Here is a 17,577-nt window from a genome sequence, read left to right on the forward strand (position 1 = left end):
CCCCACAGGGGTGAGACAGGGGTGATGGGATGGAAGAGTGAAGGGAACTGGAAGACTGATCCATGAGCTGGTTATCAGCAGGCTGACACAGAGGCTGTGTGTGGTGTTTGGTTCTCCAGGTGGTGAGGCTGCTGCTGTGTGAGCTGGTTTTCAACACGCTAACACTGAGGCTGTGATGTTTTGTCTTCCTGGCACTGAGGCTGCTGAGTGTCAGGGTGCATTATCTTAAGCCTGGCCAAAGGATGTCACAGGCTGAACCAAAAACGGTCAATCAGTGCAGTCCAAGCCTGCCTGGGTGGAGGCCATCTGTCATGAAAAGATGCCTACATCCCCAGAACAGATTATAGTTATCAGTGTAGTTGATCCCATTCAGGCTGTGGGTTTTGCGGAGCCATGTATTGTCATAAGAGTCTGATGAACCTGTTGATCCCTCTGTTGAAAGTTTGCAGCAGTCCACTAAAAAACAACTGGGCCAGTTTGTCAAGGCCATCAGAGTTCAATGAAATCCTGTTTTCACACTTTTGACTGCTCAAACATTACTAAATTTACTTAATTAATCAATGTGTCAACTTTGACTTTGGCAGCCTTGTTTTCTTGGGCTGCACATGGTCTAAAATCCAGAAAGAGATGATGTTTTTCATTCCACAACTGTTCTGACCAATCCATTTATTTTGGTTAGTTCCTAAATTTGAATTGGTAAGCGTTTTCAGACCGTTTCTGTGGTAGATTGTGCACTATTTTCCACAACAACTTAAAGCCACTATGCGTAGAATTCCATGATTTGGCACTCCCTGGTGGAAAACCAAAGCAGTCTGCTATATTCAACACATAGGTGCTTTAATGAAGGACCACCAATAACTATACAAAATACTGTTTTCATAAAAAAAACAAATAACTATAGATTTAGTTAATCCTACACTGGAGTGGAGTTCACATGCACCAGAATGTCTAGATACTAGTTAAGTATGATCAATGAAGGTCTCTATGGTACCGGAGTAGTTGAGCCAGGAGGGATGTAGAACAGAGGAACTCCGTTTTTGGTGCTCTCTGGGATCATGTAGTTCTCAGGAATTGAATTAAATGACTGGAGGTGCACCAACATTTGATCAGTCTGGTTGATGCTAGAAGACACACAGTACATGCAGTTAGGTAACAACACATTACAATGATGACAATCAAGCTCTATCAAATGCATCACCATTAATTCAACTTCTACAGGATGGTGGAACTGCACAGACTCTCTATTGGTTTTTGCTTTTATTGACTGGAAACCATACTCTCCACCTCCTCACAGGTGTACCTCTGCAGTGTGTTCCAGAAGCGTCGGATGACGGAGGTGCGGTATGGGCTGGTGATGGGCTTCCTCTGAGTGCAGCTGATGTCATGCAGGATGTCGTAGCTTCCTTCCATCGTCACCTCCACCCTGGTGGTTCTCTTGGTGGGATCCAACGGCCAGGAGGCGGCTGCCAAGTACTCAATATGCATGTTGTGTTTCCATAAGAGCACCAGTTTCACCTCCAGCTGAGTTCCACCTTAAAAAACCAGGAGCTTCAGTCTCAACAAGAATAAAGGTCTAACACCGCACTTGTTATTGTAAGATAATGCAATGCAACTGCATCTGTTTGCTCAAGGACTTGTCAAATATGTGAGACCTTGTAGAGCCAGCTGGTTACCTTTGGTGAGGCTGATCTCTCTGATGGTGTAACCCTCTCTCAGTCGCACAGACACCACGCTGATTAAATGAGCATGGACCTCCTTCTCCGTGTGCTTCTTCCTCCTCATCACTAGTGCGGGGTTACCACTCGCCGACACCAGATGCTCATTGAACAGTTTGTGCTGGGAAACTACAAAACAGTGAAGTAGTTACTGTGTTAGCCCTTTTATTTTCACCATCATCTTAGCCATAATCATCATCATCATAACCAATGTTGGATAGCTTTTCATTTAGAAAACCAGAAAACCAACAGGAATAGACAAGGCAAAAATCGATTTTGGACGAAATCTCTGTCCTTAAAGTATGTATTAGAACTAAATTTAAAATTAACATAAAATAGAATGCCATAGTAATTAAGAGTACTCAACTACAATAATGACAACTGTAATTAATATGTACCTAGAAAACAGGCACCAGCATTTTGAAATGAATAGATTTGATTGAAAATTATAGTAGGCTGTGGGGATCCCCAAGGCTCAGAGTTAGGCTCCTTATTGTACATAAAAGACATGTTGCATTCAAAACATCAAAATGTACTGTATTTGTAAATGATATACATTTATTTTGCTTCATAACACATTAAAAGGGGTTGTATTTTTTTTACTGTGTCAATTTGTTGGGATACTAGACACATTTTGTTGTTTTTGTTTGCCAAAATATCTAAATAAATTTCAAATTTCAAATACATTTCAGCCATTTTTTGGAAGCCACCTTCATTAACAGTGCATAACGTTTTTGAAGAACTCCCTAATAGCAACAAAGCTGAACTGTGAGATTTGTATAGCACTAATTTTAATCAACAATATATATTAATATAATCCCTGAGTGCAAACTTAGATACAGACCCAGTGTCAACAAAAGAAATAACCTACAAACAGAGTGAATGTGAAGACTCACCACAGAAGTACTCTGAGTTCATAGACTCAGGGGTCTTCAGGAAAGAATAGGTTAAGAAGGCCTTGTGGTAGGCATTCATCTCCTGGCTGTTCAGGTCCACTTCAGGACAGCTGGGCAGGTATGAACCAAAGGTGGCTAATGAGATGAACTTCATCAGCTCTACGTTGGGGATGTAGCCAAAGCTGCAGTCGTAGGAGTATGCACCGCCAACCTGGAAAGAGACAAACACAAGAGGAGTCAAGATTATGGAACCAGTTCTAAAAGCAACTTAAGACCTCCCTGTTCTCTCATGACTACAGCAGGCCAGTGCCTTCTGTCTGCCCTTCATCTGCCCATCTGTCTGTCTGTCTGTCTGTCTCTTTGTTTGGGTATGTGCAGGAGGGTCTGTTTATGTTGGTGGGTGGGTGGGCAAGGGATGAGGAATTTTTCCTTCAAATGTATTTCATTTGTGTCTATGTGCTACTTTATTTGTTCATATTTGCTGTGTGTGAAGCTCATTGAGCCTACATTGTATGAAATGTGCTGCATAAATAAATACATTTGATTTGATTTTGATTTGTCACATAATCCCTTGTAAGTAACATTTCTTTGAGTACTTAAGTAAGCATCCTGTTTATATATTCTATCCTGATATTAATCATATTCAGGAACATAGAGCATAGAGTGACTTAGTTATTCAGATCCTTGTATGCATGACTCTAACGTTATTTTTAAAATCTCAGACCTTCTCTGTCATTATTGTCCAAATTACTAAAGCAGTTGAGGATAAACCCACTGCCATGAATTAAAACTGGAACATTGGTGTGCAAATACCCCTTTGTCAGTTGTTAAAAAGATAGAAAGAAAAATACAAACCCACAAATATAAATGCAAACACAGCATACACACAATAGAAACCAATGACAACACTTTCTCATGAATTTTTCTGGAATTCCATTTGGAAAAGGAAGCCATGTGAATAACAAACAGCAGTCAGAGCTGCAAACATCCACATGTTATCATCGTTACCTGCACAAAGGAGCAGGCAATGGTTCCACTCCTGAGCTGGTTCAGCAGGGTTTCACACACAGCTACATCAGGAACACTCGTTACTCCATCTGTAATTATGATGATACCTGGAACACACGCGTGAACATGTGAAATTATGAAGTGCAATGACGTCATACAACGTGCTTCGAGAGTGGAAAAGACAGAGACTGTTCAGCTGTGTGGTGGTTTAAAAGTAGGCAGGGTTTGAACCACTGACTGTATGTGAAGATGGACAACATGACAGTGTTGCTTGCCCCCTCATGGTTGTCACAGACCACGCCCCATCCATGTGAGCACAAGGGACATGGGCCAGAGGTGGTTTCTGTCATTTTAGGTAGTTCTCATCACACTGATGTATGTGTGTTACAAGTTGGGTTTTGATTAGTCATCTGATGCTTTAAAAAGGGGGTGTGACATCATGAGTTGGCGGGTGTGAGGGCACAGGCAAAATGCAGATTTCTTAGGCTGCAGACAAGAGTTCCAGCGTTGCCATTTAACAGGTGATTGGATGACAAGTTGTACGACCTGGTTTATTTGAAGCATACTGAGACCTTAACACTTCAGGTCGTAACACAGTCAGTTATGCCAGAACAGGTAAAAAGCAAAATGCACACTGGAAATCAGAGAGACTGGTGGACACCGTCATGCACCAAAATCAAAGATGCCACAGCATGATACCATGGCTCTGAAAGTTTTATCAACTTGACAACACATGCACAGAATTTAGAAAAGACGCTCCAAAGCAGTTCCAAAACAACAGTTTCCAGGGAAAAATAATGAGCATGCTTGGTTTGTGGCTAATTGAGGTCACTGAGGTCGACTATCTGTCAGTGGTGTTGGAAAATGAGCTAACAATGCATTTTTTCACAATGATGCAACCAGCATCAACCTTAACGAGACACTTCAGTGGAATATGCACAGGAGATGATGATGATGTGCATTTGACAAAGGGACAGGGTCCTCAACTGTATCTGTCCAAAAGGCCAGAGTTTTTCAAAGCAGACACTGTGGGGGCTGGACCTTCATAGAAAAAAACACTTTAAATTTAGGCCTAATTAGCCAATGGCTATTTAATATTTTCACTTGGTCACAGAATTAATGCTGTTTTTATGAATCTATATCAGCGTGAACATGGAGAATCCATAATGATGGCTAGATACACTATATTGCCAAAAGTATTAGCTCACCTGCCTTGACTTACATATGAACTTAAGTGACATCCCATTCTTAATCCATAGGGTTTAATATGACATTGGCCCACCCTTTGCAGCTATAACAGCTTCAACTCTTCTGGGAAGGCTTTCCACAAGGTTTAGGAGTGTGTTTATGGGGATTTTTCACCATTCTTCCAGAGATTCATTTGTGAGGTCACACACTGATGTTGGACGAGAAGCCCTGGCTCTCAGTCTCTGCTCTAATTCATCCCAAAGGTGTTCTATCGGGTTGAGGTCACTTCGTGGCTGAGTTGCTGTCATTTCCAATCGCTTCCACTTTGTTATAATACCACTGACAGTTGACTGTGGAATATTTAGGAGCGAGGAAATTTCATGACTGGACTTGTTGCACAGGTGGCATCCTATCACAGTACCATGCTGGAATTCACTGAGCTCCTGAGAGCGACCCATTCTTTCACAAGTGTTTGTAGAAACAGTCTGCATACTTTGGTGCTTGATTTTATACACCTGTGGTCATCGAAGTGATTGGAACACCTGATTTCAATTATTTGGATGGGTGAGTGAATACTTTTGGCAATATAGTGTACTTAACTAGAAAATGCCCTCAGAGCTCCACGGAGGCAGTCAGTGCTCAATACAAACCCACAGTTCAACTACCAATAAATGAGCCCTGATCTCCTCTTCAGAATCCCAGGAAGCAAACAAAAACACTCACAACAGTCTTTCATTCACTCATTTCATCCAACTGGATAGTCTGAACATCTTCATCTCCTTGTATGTTCCTGTAAAATTGTCATTTATATACAGAGCAACTATTTTAACATCTTAAATAAAAACTGGTAACTCAAAATCACAGTGCTGACTGTTGAACATTTGGAAAGATAAATAATTGTTATATTTATGTTGTATTAAATTTTGTAGTCATCCTCTGTCCCTTACTGCTTTTATTTCAGTGTGATTCTGTTGGTCTTGTCCTGAGTTTTTTAGGACTGTTTTGGAGTCTTTGTGTGAGCGCTTAGCTTTCTCCCTCTCACACACTACCTCTTCTTTAAATTTAATTGATATATCTGTATGTACATGTGCGTCTGTGTGCACGTCACACATATTTTCTGTGTAAACAAAATGCAGCAGCGGCCCAGTCAAAGATCTGGTTGTTGGAAGAATTTGGAGAGGGAAACAATTCAGCAGCTCAGCAAGGGAGGACCTCCTCACCCTTTAGACAAACCCTAGAAGCTAAATGGCAGCTTGGGCACTTAAGACAAACCTACCTGCACTGGAGTTTGGTGGCAGCAACTGAAGGGCCAGGATGCCCTGGCGTACCATGCTGACGAGACCCATATCAGCCGACACCATGGAAATGCTTGGCTTCCTGTGAGGCTGGTCGTCCAGAGTGTTGCTATGGAGACTTGAGCTTTGGACTGGCTCCACAGACTAATGGCACAGGAAAAAAATACATGCATTGGTGATCTTCATCAACAATGACGACTAACAAATCCTCAAGATTGATGTGACACTTCGATGTATCCATCCCAGCTACAGTCTGTTGACTCTGCTGCCATCGGGCAAGCAATACAGAAGTGTCCGCTGCTGTACCACCAGACCACAGAGCAGCTTCTGCCTCAGGCTGTGAGACTCCTCAACCCATCATCCTCCAAAAATAATTCATTTTTATGAATATTTATATTTTTTCATCCAGATACAATTTTTGTTCTGTGTTACATTTAGGGACTCGAACTTGCATTTCAACCCTGTGTTGTAGAATGATAAATGAATGAACACTGTACCTTGTACTTTTACACATACCAGGAAATGGTGACATCAGGCTATTAGTCAAGCAGGACTTCAGGTACATTCAAAAACAAAGTGCTGCTTGGGACAGTCACATAAATTGTTGAAAAACCAAGCAGGATACATGTTTGCACGTGGTTTGCTAACGATCACTTCCTTGTGATCATGACTTGCAGCAATGAGTGTTAAGCACTGCCAACTAGTGGTGACAACATGCTTCTTTCACATAGCACTTCAGTACCACGCTGTATCACTAATTGGTGTGATGACACATACAACAGAGTTGTAACCCTACAGTATGCTTCACCTCCTTCCACAATCTAGTGTGACTTCCTCTTTACATATCCAAGCTCTGGCAGTTGTTTTATTTTTAAAATGACACATGAGGCCTACAGGCGGTTTCAGTAGGGCAGCCCCCTAAACAATGGTTCAATTATCAGTCGATGCACTGGCTAAAACAAGCAAATCAGACTCAACTCAGAAAGATCTGACGCTGGTACAGCCCTCATCATAAAGCTATTTTCAAGGGTTTCTGGAGCTTTGATAGGTTAAGACATCAGGATATTAGACAGGCAGCACCAGCTACCACCCGGCGAATCTGAGTTTATTAAATGAGAATAGGTTTGCCTCGAGGGTTATCAGGGTCACCTCCCATCACAGTGCACAGAACAGTGTGCTTCATTGAATTAGGCCCACAACACCTCCAGAAGGCTCAGACATGATTTATGTCACTGCAGACCCTTAGCCCTTACACTCAGTCTGTCTTCTCAGAAACACCAAGTCATTTCTAAACTCCCTTTAAATTGAAAATATGAAAGACTAGACCACTAGACCACATTTGGTGCTCTAGTGAGTACTTGGGGCAGCAGGACAGTGTTCAGTTCAGACTTGTGAATTATGCTTCTAATCAATTTTAAATTTTAAAATCAAGCTCAACTTTCTTCTTTTTTTTTCTTTTTTTTTTGCCTGTTTATGTATTTTCCATGTTTTAAATAATACTAGAGTGTATTGGGGAACACACTCACTTCTCTTACAATTAGATGAAAAGGCCTATATCAGGAGCTTGAGTCAAAATAAAGTGTGTTGATGGTGATGAAGGAGCATGTCAACAACAGTGCGGCTAACTGCTGGGTTTTTAATAGTAGGCTGACACTGATAATACTGATATTGATAGGATTTGTTTTAATGACATGCTGTCTCATTAACAACATCTTTTCTTATCCTCACAAGATATTTCAAACCCCAATGCTTTTCATGAGCACTTGCCTGTTCATGCTGCTGATGTAGGACTTGTGCAATGTTGCTCTCCACGGCTCTGAGCTGCTGATAGATGTGATGCAGGAACTCATCGAGGTCTGTTCTATCAAGCTGACAGCCTTGTACCAAAACCTGCAGGGGGAATCAAGGCTGTCAAAGGATATCTACAACAGCTTTATGCATCACACAGAAACAAAGCAGGCTACACGCTGACATTTCTTTTCACGGGCACAAGTGCCCTTAAGTTACGGAATTTTGGGGCACAGAGAAGAATCTGTGTGAAGAACAACATTAATGTACTTCTTTGATAACATTAAATATACAGTGTGTATAAAATGCAGGGAAAATGATGTCATTCAAGCTGAACTACATCATTTTGAAACATATGATGTCCTCAGGGACACACTGAGCTTCAGTAATGCACCTCTTTTCAAACAGTGTAGAGGCTGCTAATTCATGTGAGGCGTTACAGTTAGTGTTAGTGTTTGATAATATTTTATCACATGTGAATCCAGCATCAAATCCTCTTACTGAACCTGACTTCATTACTGAATCTGCTTATCACATCTGAGTCCAGTTAAAATCCCTTATTGAATCCATTTCGGTTTGGCTTTCTGAGGAAATTAACGTTATAAATAAGTGCAATTAAAAAGCTGAAATCTGAAGGCTGAGAGGACAGAAACAGTTTAGTGTGGCAGCCTGATTACTGTTCACAGCCTGTAGCTGCAACCTGCACATGACATGAGACTTATGGCAAAAGACAATTTGTGCCAAAGATTCTTGGGATAATAAAGTAAAATAAATGTTATATTAGCAAAAGAGTCACAAATCAGAGTCTCTCATATCAGTGTGCCCAAATAATTCTTCACATTCACATAACCTAATTCTGACTTGCATATGCAAGTGAAATGCTGCATGGTGAAGAGCTGCAAATGCAACATATGTCCAGTCTGTGTCTGGAATCTGCAATTAGAACAACTTCCCCTGAATAGAAATCAATCAGCAGAATAGCTGTTAACCCACAGAAGACAATCCACAAATGTGTGCCATGATCCACAAATATTCCACTATCCACAAAAAGGGATTTCATTTGTGTTGTGTGAAATCACATCTACAAAAATAGAGAGTGATCTGAAAATACGCACAGCTTACTCAGTGAACATGTGTTTTATTTCACATGCAAATAATATAGGATTTACAAATGTAAATAGTTTCACCTGAAAAATACACATAAAGCAATACACACACATTTGTGGATCCATCTGTGCATGTGAAACACATGTTTTGCATATTTACAGATCACTTCCCCTCAGTTTGCAGCCATGTGACATTAGTCACTTCCCTTTTATTTGTTTGTACAATTTTGTCCCATTCTTACAGCACACATGTTTGTGGATAATGAAGTATTTGTTTATGGATTTTGTGGATCATGGTAGACATTTGTGGATTGTCTTCTGTGGGTTACAAATATCAAAGTCCAATAAAAACTTCCAGAACTTGAATTGCACCTAAGTTCAATTTAATTCAAAGTACATTAAAGTAATTCTAATATTCTTTAAAGAGTAACTTGACACCCCTCAAATGATGATTTTGCTGACATCTGCTGGTGTAACTTTTCACGATGCTGTAGTGAGTACAGGTGGGATCCTGGGCTGGGTGACATTACAGGTTCAACAGAGTACAGTTCTGCCCACACCATAAGGTGATACAGCAGTGATCAGAGGTGAAAACACTTGAAACTTTCAACCTTAGAGGACAGAAAAACACTGCTTTTCACCTTGATGTTAAGTTACTCTTCAAAGCTTTCATTTCCTTTTTTAGACATAAACACCTGTCAACAAAAACTGTAATGACCTGATGGGAGGTGAGGCCAATAATTGATGAATAAGCCAAGATGGTGATGAAGATCTTAGGCTTGAACAGTTGATCAGTTCCAGGGACTTTAAAGGGTTGAGCCAGACCAGCCAGACACCTTGACAGGGCATGAAACACCTCATCAAAGATCATCTCTCCTGTGCTGTCATCCTGCAGAACACGAAACAAACCACAGACTGAGAATTCATTTCTGTGCTCAATAACTTCTCAAGTATTTTATGCATAGTTTTGTCAGAAAGAGGGCATCAAGTTTAAGGTCCACACAGCTGTGAATCTGAAAAAAACCTCAGTTTTTACTTCTGATTTGGTTATTTGTGGTTATTACAGGTGCATTTCTCTGTTTTTGCCACTGGGGGTCAGAATGTCCCAACAAGGTGAGTCGCACACAGCAGCCTGAAATAATATGGCTTGACTGATCAGTTTCCTCTGGTGGACAAACTGTATAACTGCTGATAACACTTATTCAGACTGTAGTCTGACGTATCATATCTTACTTCTCAGTAAAGTATGTCAATCAGGGATTAAACATTTAATAATATAACCGAACATTTCAGAGGCGACTGTTTTTTGCAACACTGCTGAGAAATGTTCTCCAAAATGAAGCAAAACTACACATTCATCATTTGGCTGATTCAGCAGACCTTGGTGCACAGCCCTATTCCTGCCTTTGGTGAGCGGGTATGAACATGCAGTTCAACATGTCAGTCTCTGTCTGAATAAGCACCCCGGTCACTTTTAAATAAAGTCATGATGGCGATCTGACTTTGTAGGACCTGTAACACTTCCACTACACTTTAAACATAACACAAGGCTGAACTGAATGCAGTTTAACACTTACATCAGTTAATGATCAGATCACTTAATGAAAACTATTTTGTCTTTGCAGTGCACCCAGGGCAGGAGGGGTTAAAGACCTCCTCCATTGGAAATCAAGGTTTAACCCTGCTAACATTTCCATATGGTGTTTTTTCATATACTGCAAGACATGTGAGCAACATAAGCAGACAACTCCATGTCTAAACATTTCCACCTTGGAACTGCAGTGTACCATTGAGCTGCTGAAATTGTTTCAAAGTGTCAATTTATCTCAAACAATTAATGAAGACGATTGGAGAACCTGGAACTCAGTGACAGCAGGTGGTGGACATTACCAAGAACCTCTCAGAGCTGAACCTCAAGCTCCAAACAGCTTCTCAGATCTCTGTTTTCAAATGTGAAATCAATTAAAATGAAACTGGAAAGAGGAAACACTGTACATGTTCCTACTCTGAAAGAACAAAAGCTGCTCTGACATCTGAATATACTGCTGAGTGTTAAAACTCCTTCAGGCATTTGGTGAGATGTTTCAGGACATGAACATTAAACCACGCCATTTCATGTGGAACCAGCTGCCAACCAACGACACACAATCACTGAGCTGCAAACAACAAGCTGCTGCTGTGAGCAGCTCTTTTCAAAGCTGACTCCTGCAAAGAGTCATTTCTGCTCAAGACTGACTGACCCAAACCTGAAAAACATGCTGCGAGCATCATCATCATCTGACATCAGACCCCACACTACAGAGAAGCAGCTCAAGCCACAGTGTGATTAACGTGTTCAATAATTTAGGATGGCATCTGAAGGATGTTATAAAAATTTGAATGTTCCTTGATAAGAAAAGGCTCAAGGCATGAAGGGATTGTTTTTCATGGAAAAAACAAAAATATGTTATTTTGGTGAAGAGGGATGAGTTTTTAGCTTCTGCACTCAGTTTCAAATAATCCTACTTCTCCTGAGTGCTTCTGAGCACTGGATAAAGTGAAATTCTGCCCTGATGATGGCAGTAGATGAAATTTCAGGGAATCACAAAGGTATCACTCTTTATCCTGTCAGGAACATGAAAGTATGCACAGAAATGGATGTCAATCTGTGCCACAGTCTCCAAGACATTTCAGTCTGGAACAAAGTGGTGGACTGACCAACCAACTATGCCGACAGCATGGACAAAATCTGATGTTATCTGCATAAGATGTAAACTGAGTTGAATTGCTATAAATGAAATGATGTTTACCAGTGCTGCATGCAGTCTGACCTGCACCCGAATATGAACAAAACATACAAACTCTAACTCAGTCTCAGGATGGCAATTACTGAACAGCACGTCATGTCCCCTGTCCCCCTTTCACTGTACTTTGTATACACTAATACTGAGACTGATGTCTGTATTTTGTGCTATGACCAATCCAGACTTGGTTACACTGCGAAGTAGCACACTAAAGGTACAGATAGTGTATGCATGGAAATGACAGCTCATCTTAAACTTACAACTAAGAGAAAGGAAACGCCAAAAAAACTCTGTTGAAGTGGCAGAGGGACTTTCAGCAGGTCAGAAATGTGTTAATGTTGATACCGTTAACCCGTACAAACCAGTAAGAACCCATGAGACAATGCGCCGGAGGTCATGCACTTGGAGTGAGGCACCTAATGTTTCAATTTGAATATTCTGTAGATATTATAGATGCAAAAACAGATATTGTTTTCACTATGAAGAATTTACAAAGCAAATAATTGAAACAGAATGTATTTCTTTGTTTTGGCCTGCAGAGAAACACACTTAAATCCAATTTGTGTCAAACTGCTTTCATTGAGGAAACAAGCTACCAACCATTAAAGTGTGTTTTAAGTCTTACCACAATGCCCGTGGAGGGGCTGAGGTCCAGCTCGATGATGAAGCGGTACCTGCGAGCCAGGAAGGTGGCCCGAGTGGACGGCATTAACATGTAGGGGTACATGGTGGGAGAGAAATCCGGCTGCCATCCTTTAGGTAAGATGCTCAGCAAGTCCAACTCATTATCTGAATTCAGCTGTAAGTGAGGCGAGAGTCCAACAATGTGTGTGAGAATCAGATAAACACACAAGACATCTGACTCAGTTTTTTTCATTGCTCTCAATGTACTTCCACAGGAATGGACATAAAGCTAAAAACAAGGACAACACAGCTGAACAAACAAGGGTAAAGAACAGGATAGAAGTTACACACTGTGATGACGTTTCACAGTTTTTGTTTACCTTAATATGATCTCTTAATGCATGTCTCATGAATATTAAAGCAACTATATGAAATTTAGAGAGAACTTAATTATAAAGTCTATAAAGTGCTTTGTTTTTCAATTGTTAAAACGAATGCAGAAGCCAGAGGCCACCAGAGTGTCACTGAGGTTGAAAAGTAGCTACTGACAAAGGTCATTGTTGACTTTTGCTGTGTCACTGGTAGATGTCATGCCACGTTTGTTTTCATGTTATATGCCAGTTCATTGTGGTATGTCACTTTGTGTGCTGTTGGTATGACAGCTGCATGCCACTCCTGTTCAGGCATGTCACTGGCATGTGCCACCACGCTCCACTGACAGATACAGCTGTTCATTGATAACTACCATGTAAAATTGGTACCTTTTGCCATTACATTATACTGGAAGATAACTACTCCTTGCAGGCAGCTATCACTGATGTCATGAATGCTATACTTTTGTGCCAGCTAAGCTAGCTGAGTGAGTTGAAGCTACATATCAGTTGTGTACTAATAGTGAGCATAGACTCAACCATTAAGGCTAGGGTGTCGGCCAATATGCATTATGGACATTTTTACATTCACTGAAAAAACAATTCAAATCACGATGAAGTGACATTGGTTGGGGTCTCTACCGAACAAACATGTTTTCTTATATGTGGAGAACCAGATGTGAGGGCCAGGTCTGCAGCACTACATTATTTCATTATAATGCTGCTTTGGCAGACATTTTACCTTCATCAAAAAAAAACAACTGCTGCTTCTGCAATTTGGATATTGCCTGTGGACATATTGCGACTTCAATCACATTTGGATGAATGGTTCAGCTCTAGTGGGGAGTGGTCTCTAACAGTCAACAGTGACTAAGCCCTTGAATCATATTGGCATAGACCATTTCACACAAGCGCCACAGCATCAGCACTTTGTGATGCTGGTGAAGACAGGAAAAGGAAGTATGAGGCATTATTAACTTACCAGTTCAGGCTTTGAGGCTGGCCAGATGACTTGATTAAGTTTACCAAGGAACCACGCCAGACGCACATTCCTAGATATGCGATACTCCTCCTTCATCAGCAGGTAGATCTGGTCAGCCTCCTCCACCTGATGGTGTAACGTGCAGCACATGACAGAAGGATGTTCAGGGTCATGAGCACTCTGTTAGCCTTAATGAATATTTGAGTTCACCAGTCAGTCAAATTTCCTCTATGATCAACAGTCTTCCTGTTGGCTCATGTTCAACACCTACAGCGTCCCACGTGACAGCTGGCAGAGTGTGAAACGTTACCATGTCACGAATTAATGTTATTCAAATTCAGTGCATCTTTACGTTCTCCAACAGCATCCGGCTAATTTGCAAAACGTCAAATACGATGTAACATCTGAAATACATGTATAGTGTTAAACAAAGCAATACTAAATTCCTTTATTAATTGTGGCTGTCATCTGCATTCATCCAAACACTGCTGAGCGACCAGAAACAGGAACATCTCGAAACTTTAACGCAGCCACACAGAACGTGTCTCGTGTTAACTTGCTAGCTGCTGTGCTAACAGTTCAGCTAACACAACTTTCTATACGCCCGCAGATGTCACTCAGCACAGCTCGACTTGTGCCGACTGTTTTTATTCAGGTTTCACTTTAAACAGGACTTTGTCAGGCTCTGGCTGTTAAGACAAGCAACCAAATGGAGAATGTGCACTGTTTGTCCAACCAGTGCAGCCCCAGTGCCTGTCCCTGCAGACTAAAGCTGGTCTCACCTCATTGTCCTGTCTCTCTGCCATGCCTTGTGTAGCATACGGACTGCAGGGATGTCAACGCGCCTCAAATGACGAATATTCACTTGTGTTTGTGCAAAATTATCTCTCCTAACACTTGTTTATCATCTGTCTTGTCTGTTGATCAGGTGCTCGTAGTCCATTGTCAGTTTAGAGTGGGTGACAACGCATACATTTCCGGTCAAGTCTTACAAAATAAAATGTTTTAGTTCACATAATGTCCTTAGGTAATGCCCCCCAGAATGTTATTTCTATGACATATACGTGGTTAATGTAAGAAATGACATCAGCCATTTAATTCCAAACAACCACCAATATAATCCTAAATGTTCAATATTTCCAGAGCAAACATATATTTTAGCTTGTCATATATCTTTAAATTGGTTTGATAAGACAACAGGCTTCCTCAGCCAGATATTTTGACGTGTCATTTTAGAGAATAATAAAAATGAATGATGGCTGAATTCCATTTAGCTGCTTCAGTTTCAGGGTCCTGGAAGGGGAGAGTAGGCTTAGATGAACCAGTGGGTAAAGTGACTTATCCTCCATGTTTTTAGACAACTGCACATTTTTTGCTTGTCAAAGTAAAATTTCTGTATGTCAGGTATAATGACTGTTATATCAAAGCAGAAATATCCCCCATGTATAAAGCAATGTTAATCATTTAGCTAAAGATTAGCCTGATTTGCTAGGCTAGGCTTTTTTTTTTTTTTTTTTTTTTTTTTTTTCAAAATTTTGCCTATGGGGAAAGTGAGGCAAATGCTGTGGGATAAAATGAGCCAGTGGTTCAAACGACCGCACCATAAGGCAACAAAGCTACATCTCTGAAACATAAAATTGTTCTTCTATGTTCAACCCCTGATACCAAAAAAGGTGGGACAATGTGTAAAACATAAAACAGAATGTGATCATTTGCTTTTTTGATATGTGCTCAATTAAAAAGAGTACAAAGATAATGTATTTCATGTTTATACCTCACCAACTTCATTGATTTTTGTAAATATATGCTTTTTCTGAGTTTGATGCCACCAACACGTAAAACTGCAGTCTGAAAATACAGTTCATCAGCCAATGATTGAGTCTGACAGGTACAGAAGAAGAGGGAGGTAAAGGAAATAAAAACAGTTGGGTACAGTGGAACAGCAGAAGCAAAGACGGTCTTCACAGAGCAGGTAGAGAAGCTTGCAAATCGTCCCACTCTCCCCTATTCTGCAAGCTGGCTTACTGTCACACTGAGACACTTGAATAGAACAGAAGCATTGCTGATGTTATTAGTAACACTTGGGCTTCTCCTGTGACAGGTCAAATGCCTTCTGGGAAAAAGATATATCATCTTGACTTTCTGTGAGAATCCAGCAACATCCTCTGCAAGAGGAGGCCAGATTGAACCATAGGAAGCAGGCCTCTTATAAGCATATTGCTGAGTCTATTTTCATGAGGATCTACATTCTTTTCAGATAACAAAACGACACAATTGAGATCCTGACAGAAAAGTTGTCACTGTAGTAGCATAAATAGTAGTCTAGTTATTGTCGCAGCAGACTAGTGATGCTGCCATTTAAAAAGCTTTTTGATTTTTTTAATTAAGGGTATTTTACAACGTATCATTTTTCACACTGTAATAACGCTGTTAATTAGTCAGTCCACAGGTTTTAATAATGTTTTATTTTGAAATTACACTTGTTAAACTTCCGTGGATGTTGTTTTTGTTTTTTTAAGCAGGATCCGGAAGTGACGTCACTTCTCTTTTTTTCTGCGGGGTAAATACTAAGTAAAGACCGTTAGATGAAGTTATTTAACATCAGCAGTCAGCTTAAGGAGAAGTCAAGAAATCGGATTATATCATGTGCAGGGACATACACATTTATTTCTATACGCGTTTCTTCCTTTTTACCAACTTGTCACTAACATTTGAGTGGCTGTTTCTACCTCGGGCTCCTGTTTTTGGCGGAAGCTTTTCCCGCAGTTGAGCCTGTCAGGTAGCTCTTGCTCCCTAGCATCACAAACCCCCTCTAAATATTTACGTCTTGTGGAAGATAACTACAGACTTTCAGTCTTCCTTGCTCCCTGTTCATTTCTGCTGTGAATGAATGACATGGTCAAATATTTCTATTATATATATATATATATATATTATATATTATATTGACAAGATATTGATAAAAGAAGCAGGACAAACTCATCAGGAAGGACAGCTCTGTCCTGGGATGCCCTCTGCAACTGGTGGAGGAACACACACTCACTGCACTGAGGAGCTCCATCAGTGACAGGATGCTACATCCAAAGTGTGTGAAAGAGCGGTATCACAGGTCATTCCTCCCTGCAGCTGTCAGACTGTACAATAAAAACTGCTCCAAGTAATCAGTGCAATAGTCTGTGCAATAAGCTGTGCAATAAAACATGTACATAACAGTCTGTAAATACTATTTACAATTTTTTACATTTTCTTTCTTTTTCTTTTTATTTAAAATTCTCACTCTTTTGTATATACTCTGATGTTGTTTTTAATTTGCATGCACTTTTATATTACTCTATCTGCTCTACTGATGCTGCTGTAATCTGGAATTTTCCCTCGTGGGACTAATAAAGGAATATTGAATTGAATTGAATTGAAATTATTTATTATCAGTCCAGTGTGTAAGATTTAGTGGTCATGTTTCTACAGTAGCTCAGAATGGACAATCCAAATGCTGGAGATGGCATTTTGCATTTTTAGCAGCCACTGTGTAGATTCTCCTATATGCTTGCAAGGGAGGGGTGAGGCGAGGCGTATTCGGCTGGTTGTCAAATATCTTCACTTTAATGGCAATGTGACCAGAGTTGGTGTAAAACAAATGCTCTCAAATGAAACAAAAACGAACTGAGAGAATGAAATTGTAGGAAGGGGAGCAGGTAAAGAAGATATTGCAGTTGGTCCGATTTGTAGTTTCTCGATTCACCGGTAATGAAGTGCTGCCTGGCAGATAAAATCCAGGGCGACGAACCCGGAAGAACACCTCGGTATCGCGTGGTGATGACGTC

General features: G+C 40.5%; 1 protein-coding gene across 5 annotated transcripts in view; it reads right to left on the reverse strand.

Moving 5' to 3' along the window:
• Positions 1 to 14,713, reverse strand: part of szt2 (SZT2 subunit of KICSTOR complex) — a 115,480-nt gene extending 100,767 nt beyond the window's left edge. For all 5 annotated transcript variants that reach the window (XM_076723362.1, XM_076723354.1, XM_076723346.1 and 2 more), the window contains exons 1-11: positions 14,539 to 14,713; positions 13,757 to 13,882; positions 12,405 to 12,578; positions 9,715 to 9,885; positions 7,870 to 7,992; positions 6,084 to 6,246; positions 3,620 to 3,726; positions 2,612 to 2,822; positions 1,674 to 1,844; positions 1,301 to 1,532; positions 992 to 1,121 (exon numbers count right to left, since the gene is read on the reverse strand). In XM_076723362.1, coding sequence (XP_076579477.1) covers positions 992 to 1,121; positions 1,301 to 1,532; positions 1,674 to 1,844; positions 2,612 to 2,822; positions 3,620 to 3,726; positions 6,084 to 6,246; positions 7,870 to 7,992; positions 9,715 to 9,885; positions 12,405 to 12,578; positions 13,757 to 13,882; positions 14,539 to 14,562 — 1,632 coding nt within the window. In that variant the 5' untranslated portion in view covers positions 14,563 to 14,713. The remainder of the gene's footprint in view (positions 1 to 991; positions 1,122 to 1,300; positions 1,533 to 1,673; positions 1,845 to 2,611; positions 2,823 to 3,619; positions 3,727 to 6,083; positions 6,247 to 7,869; positions 7,993 to 9,714; positions 9,886 to 12,404; positions 12,579 to 13,756; positions 13,883 to 14,538) is intronic.
• Positions 14,714 to 17,577: the final 2,864 nt, after the last annotated feature.

Source organism: Chaetodon auriga, chromosome 3, assembly GCF_051107435.1.
Source record: "Chaetodon auriga isolate fChaAug3 chromosome 3, fChaAug3.hap1, whole genome shotgun sequence".
Taxonomy (NCBI): domain Eukaryota; kingdom Metazoa; phylum Chordata; class Actinopteri; order Chaetodontiformes; family Chaetodontidae; genus Chaetodon; species Chaetodon auriga.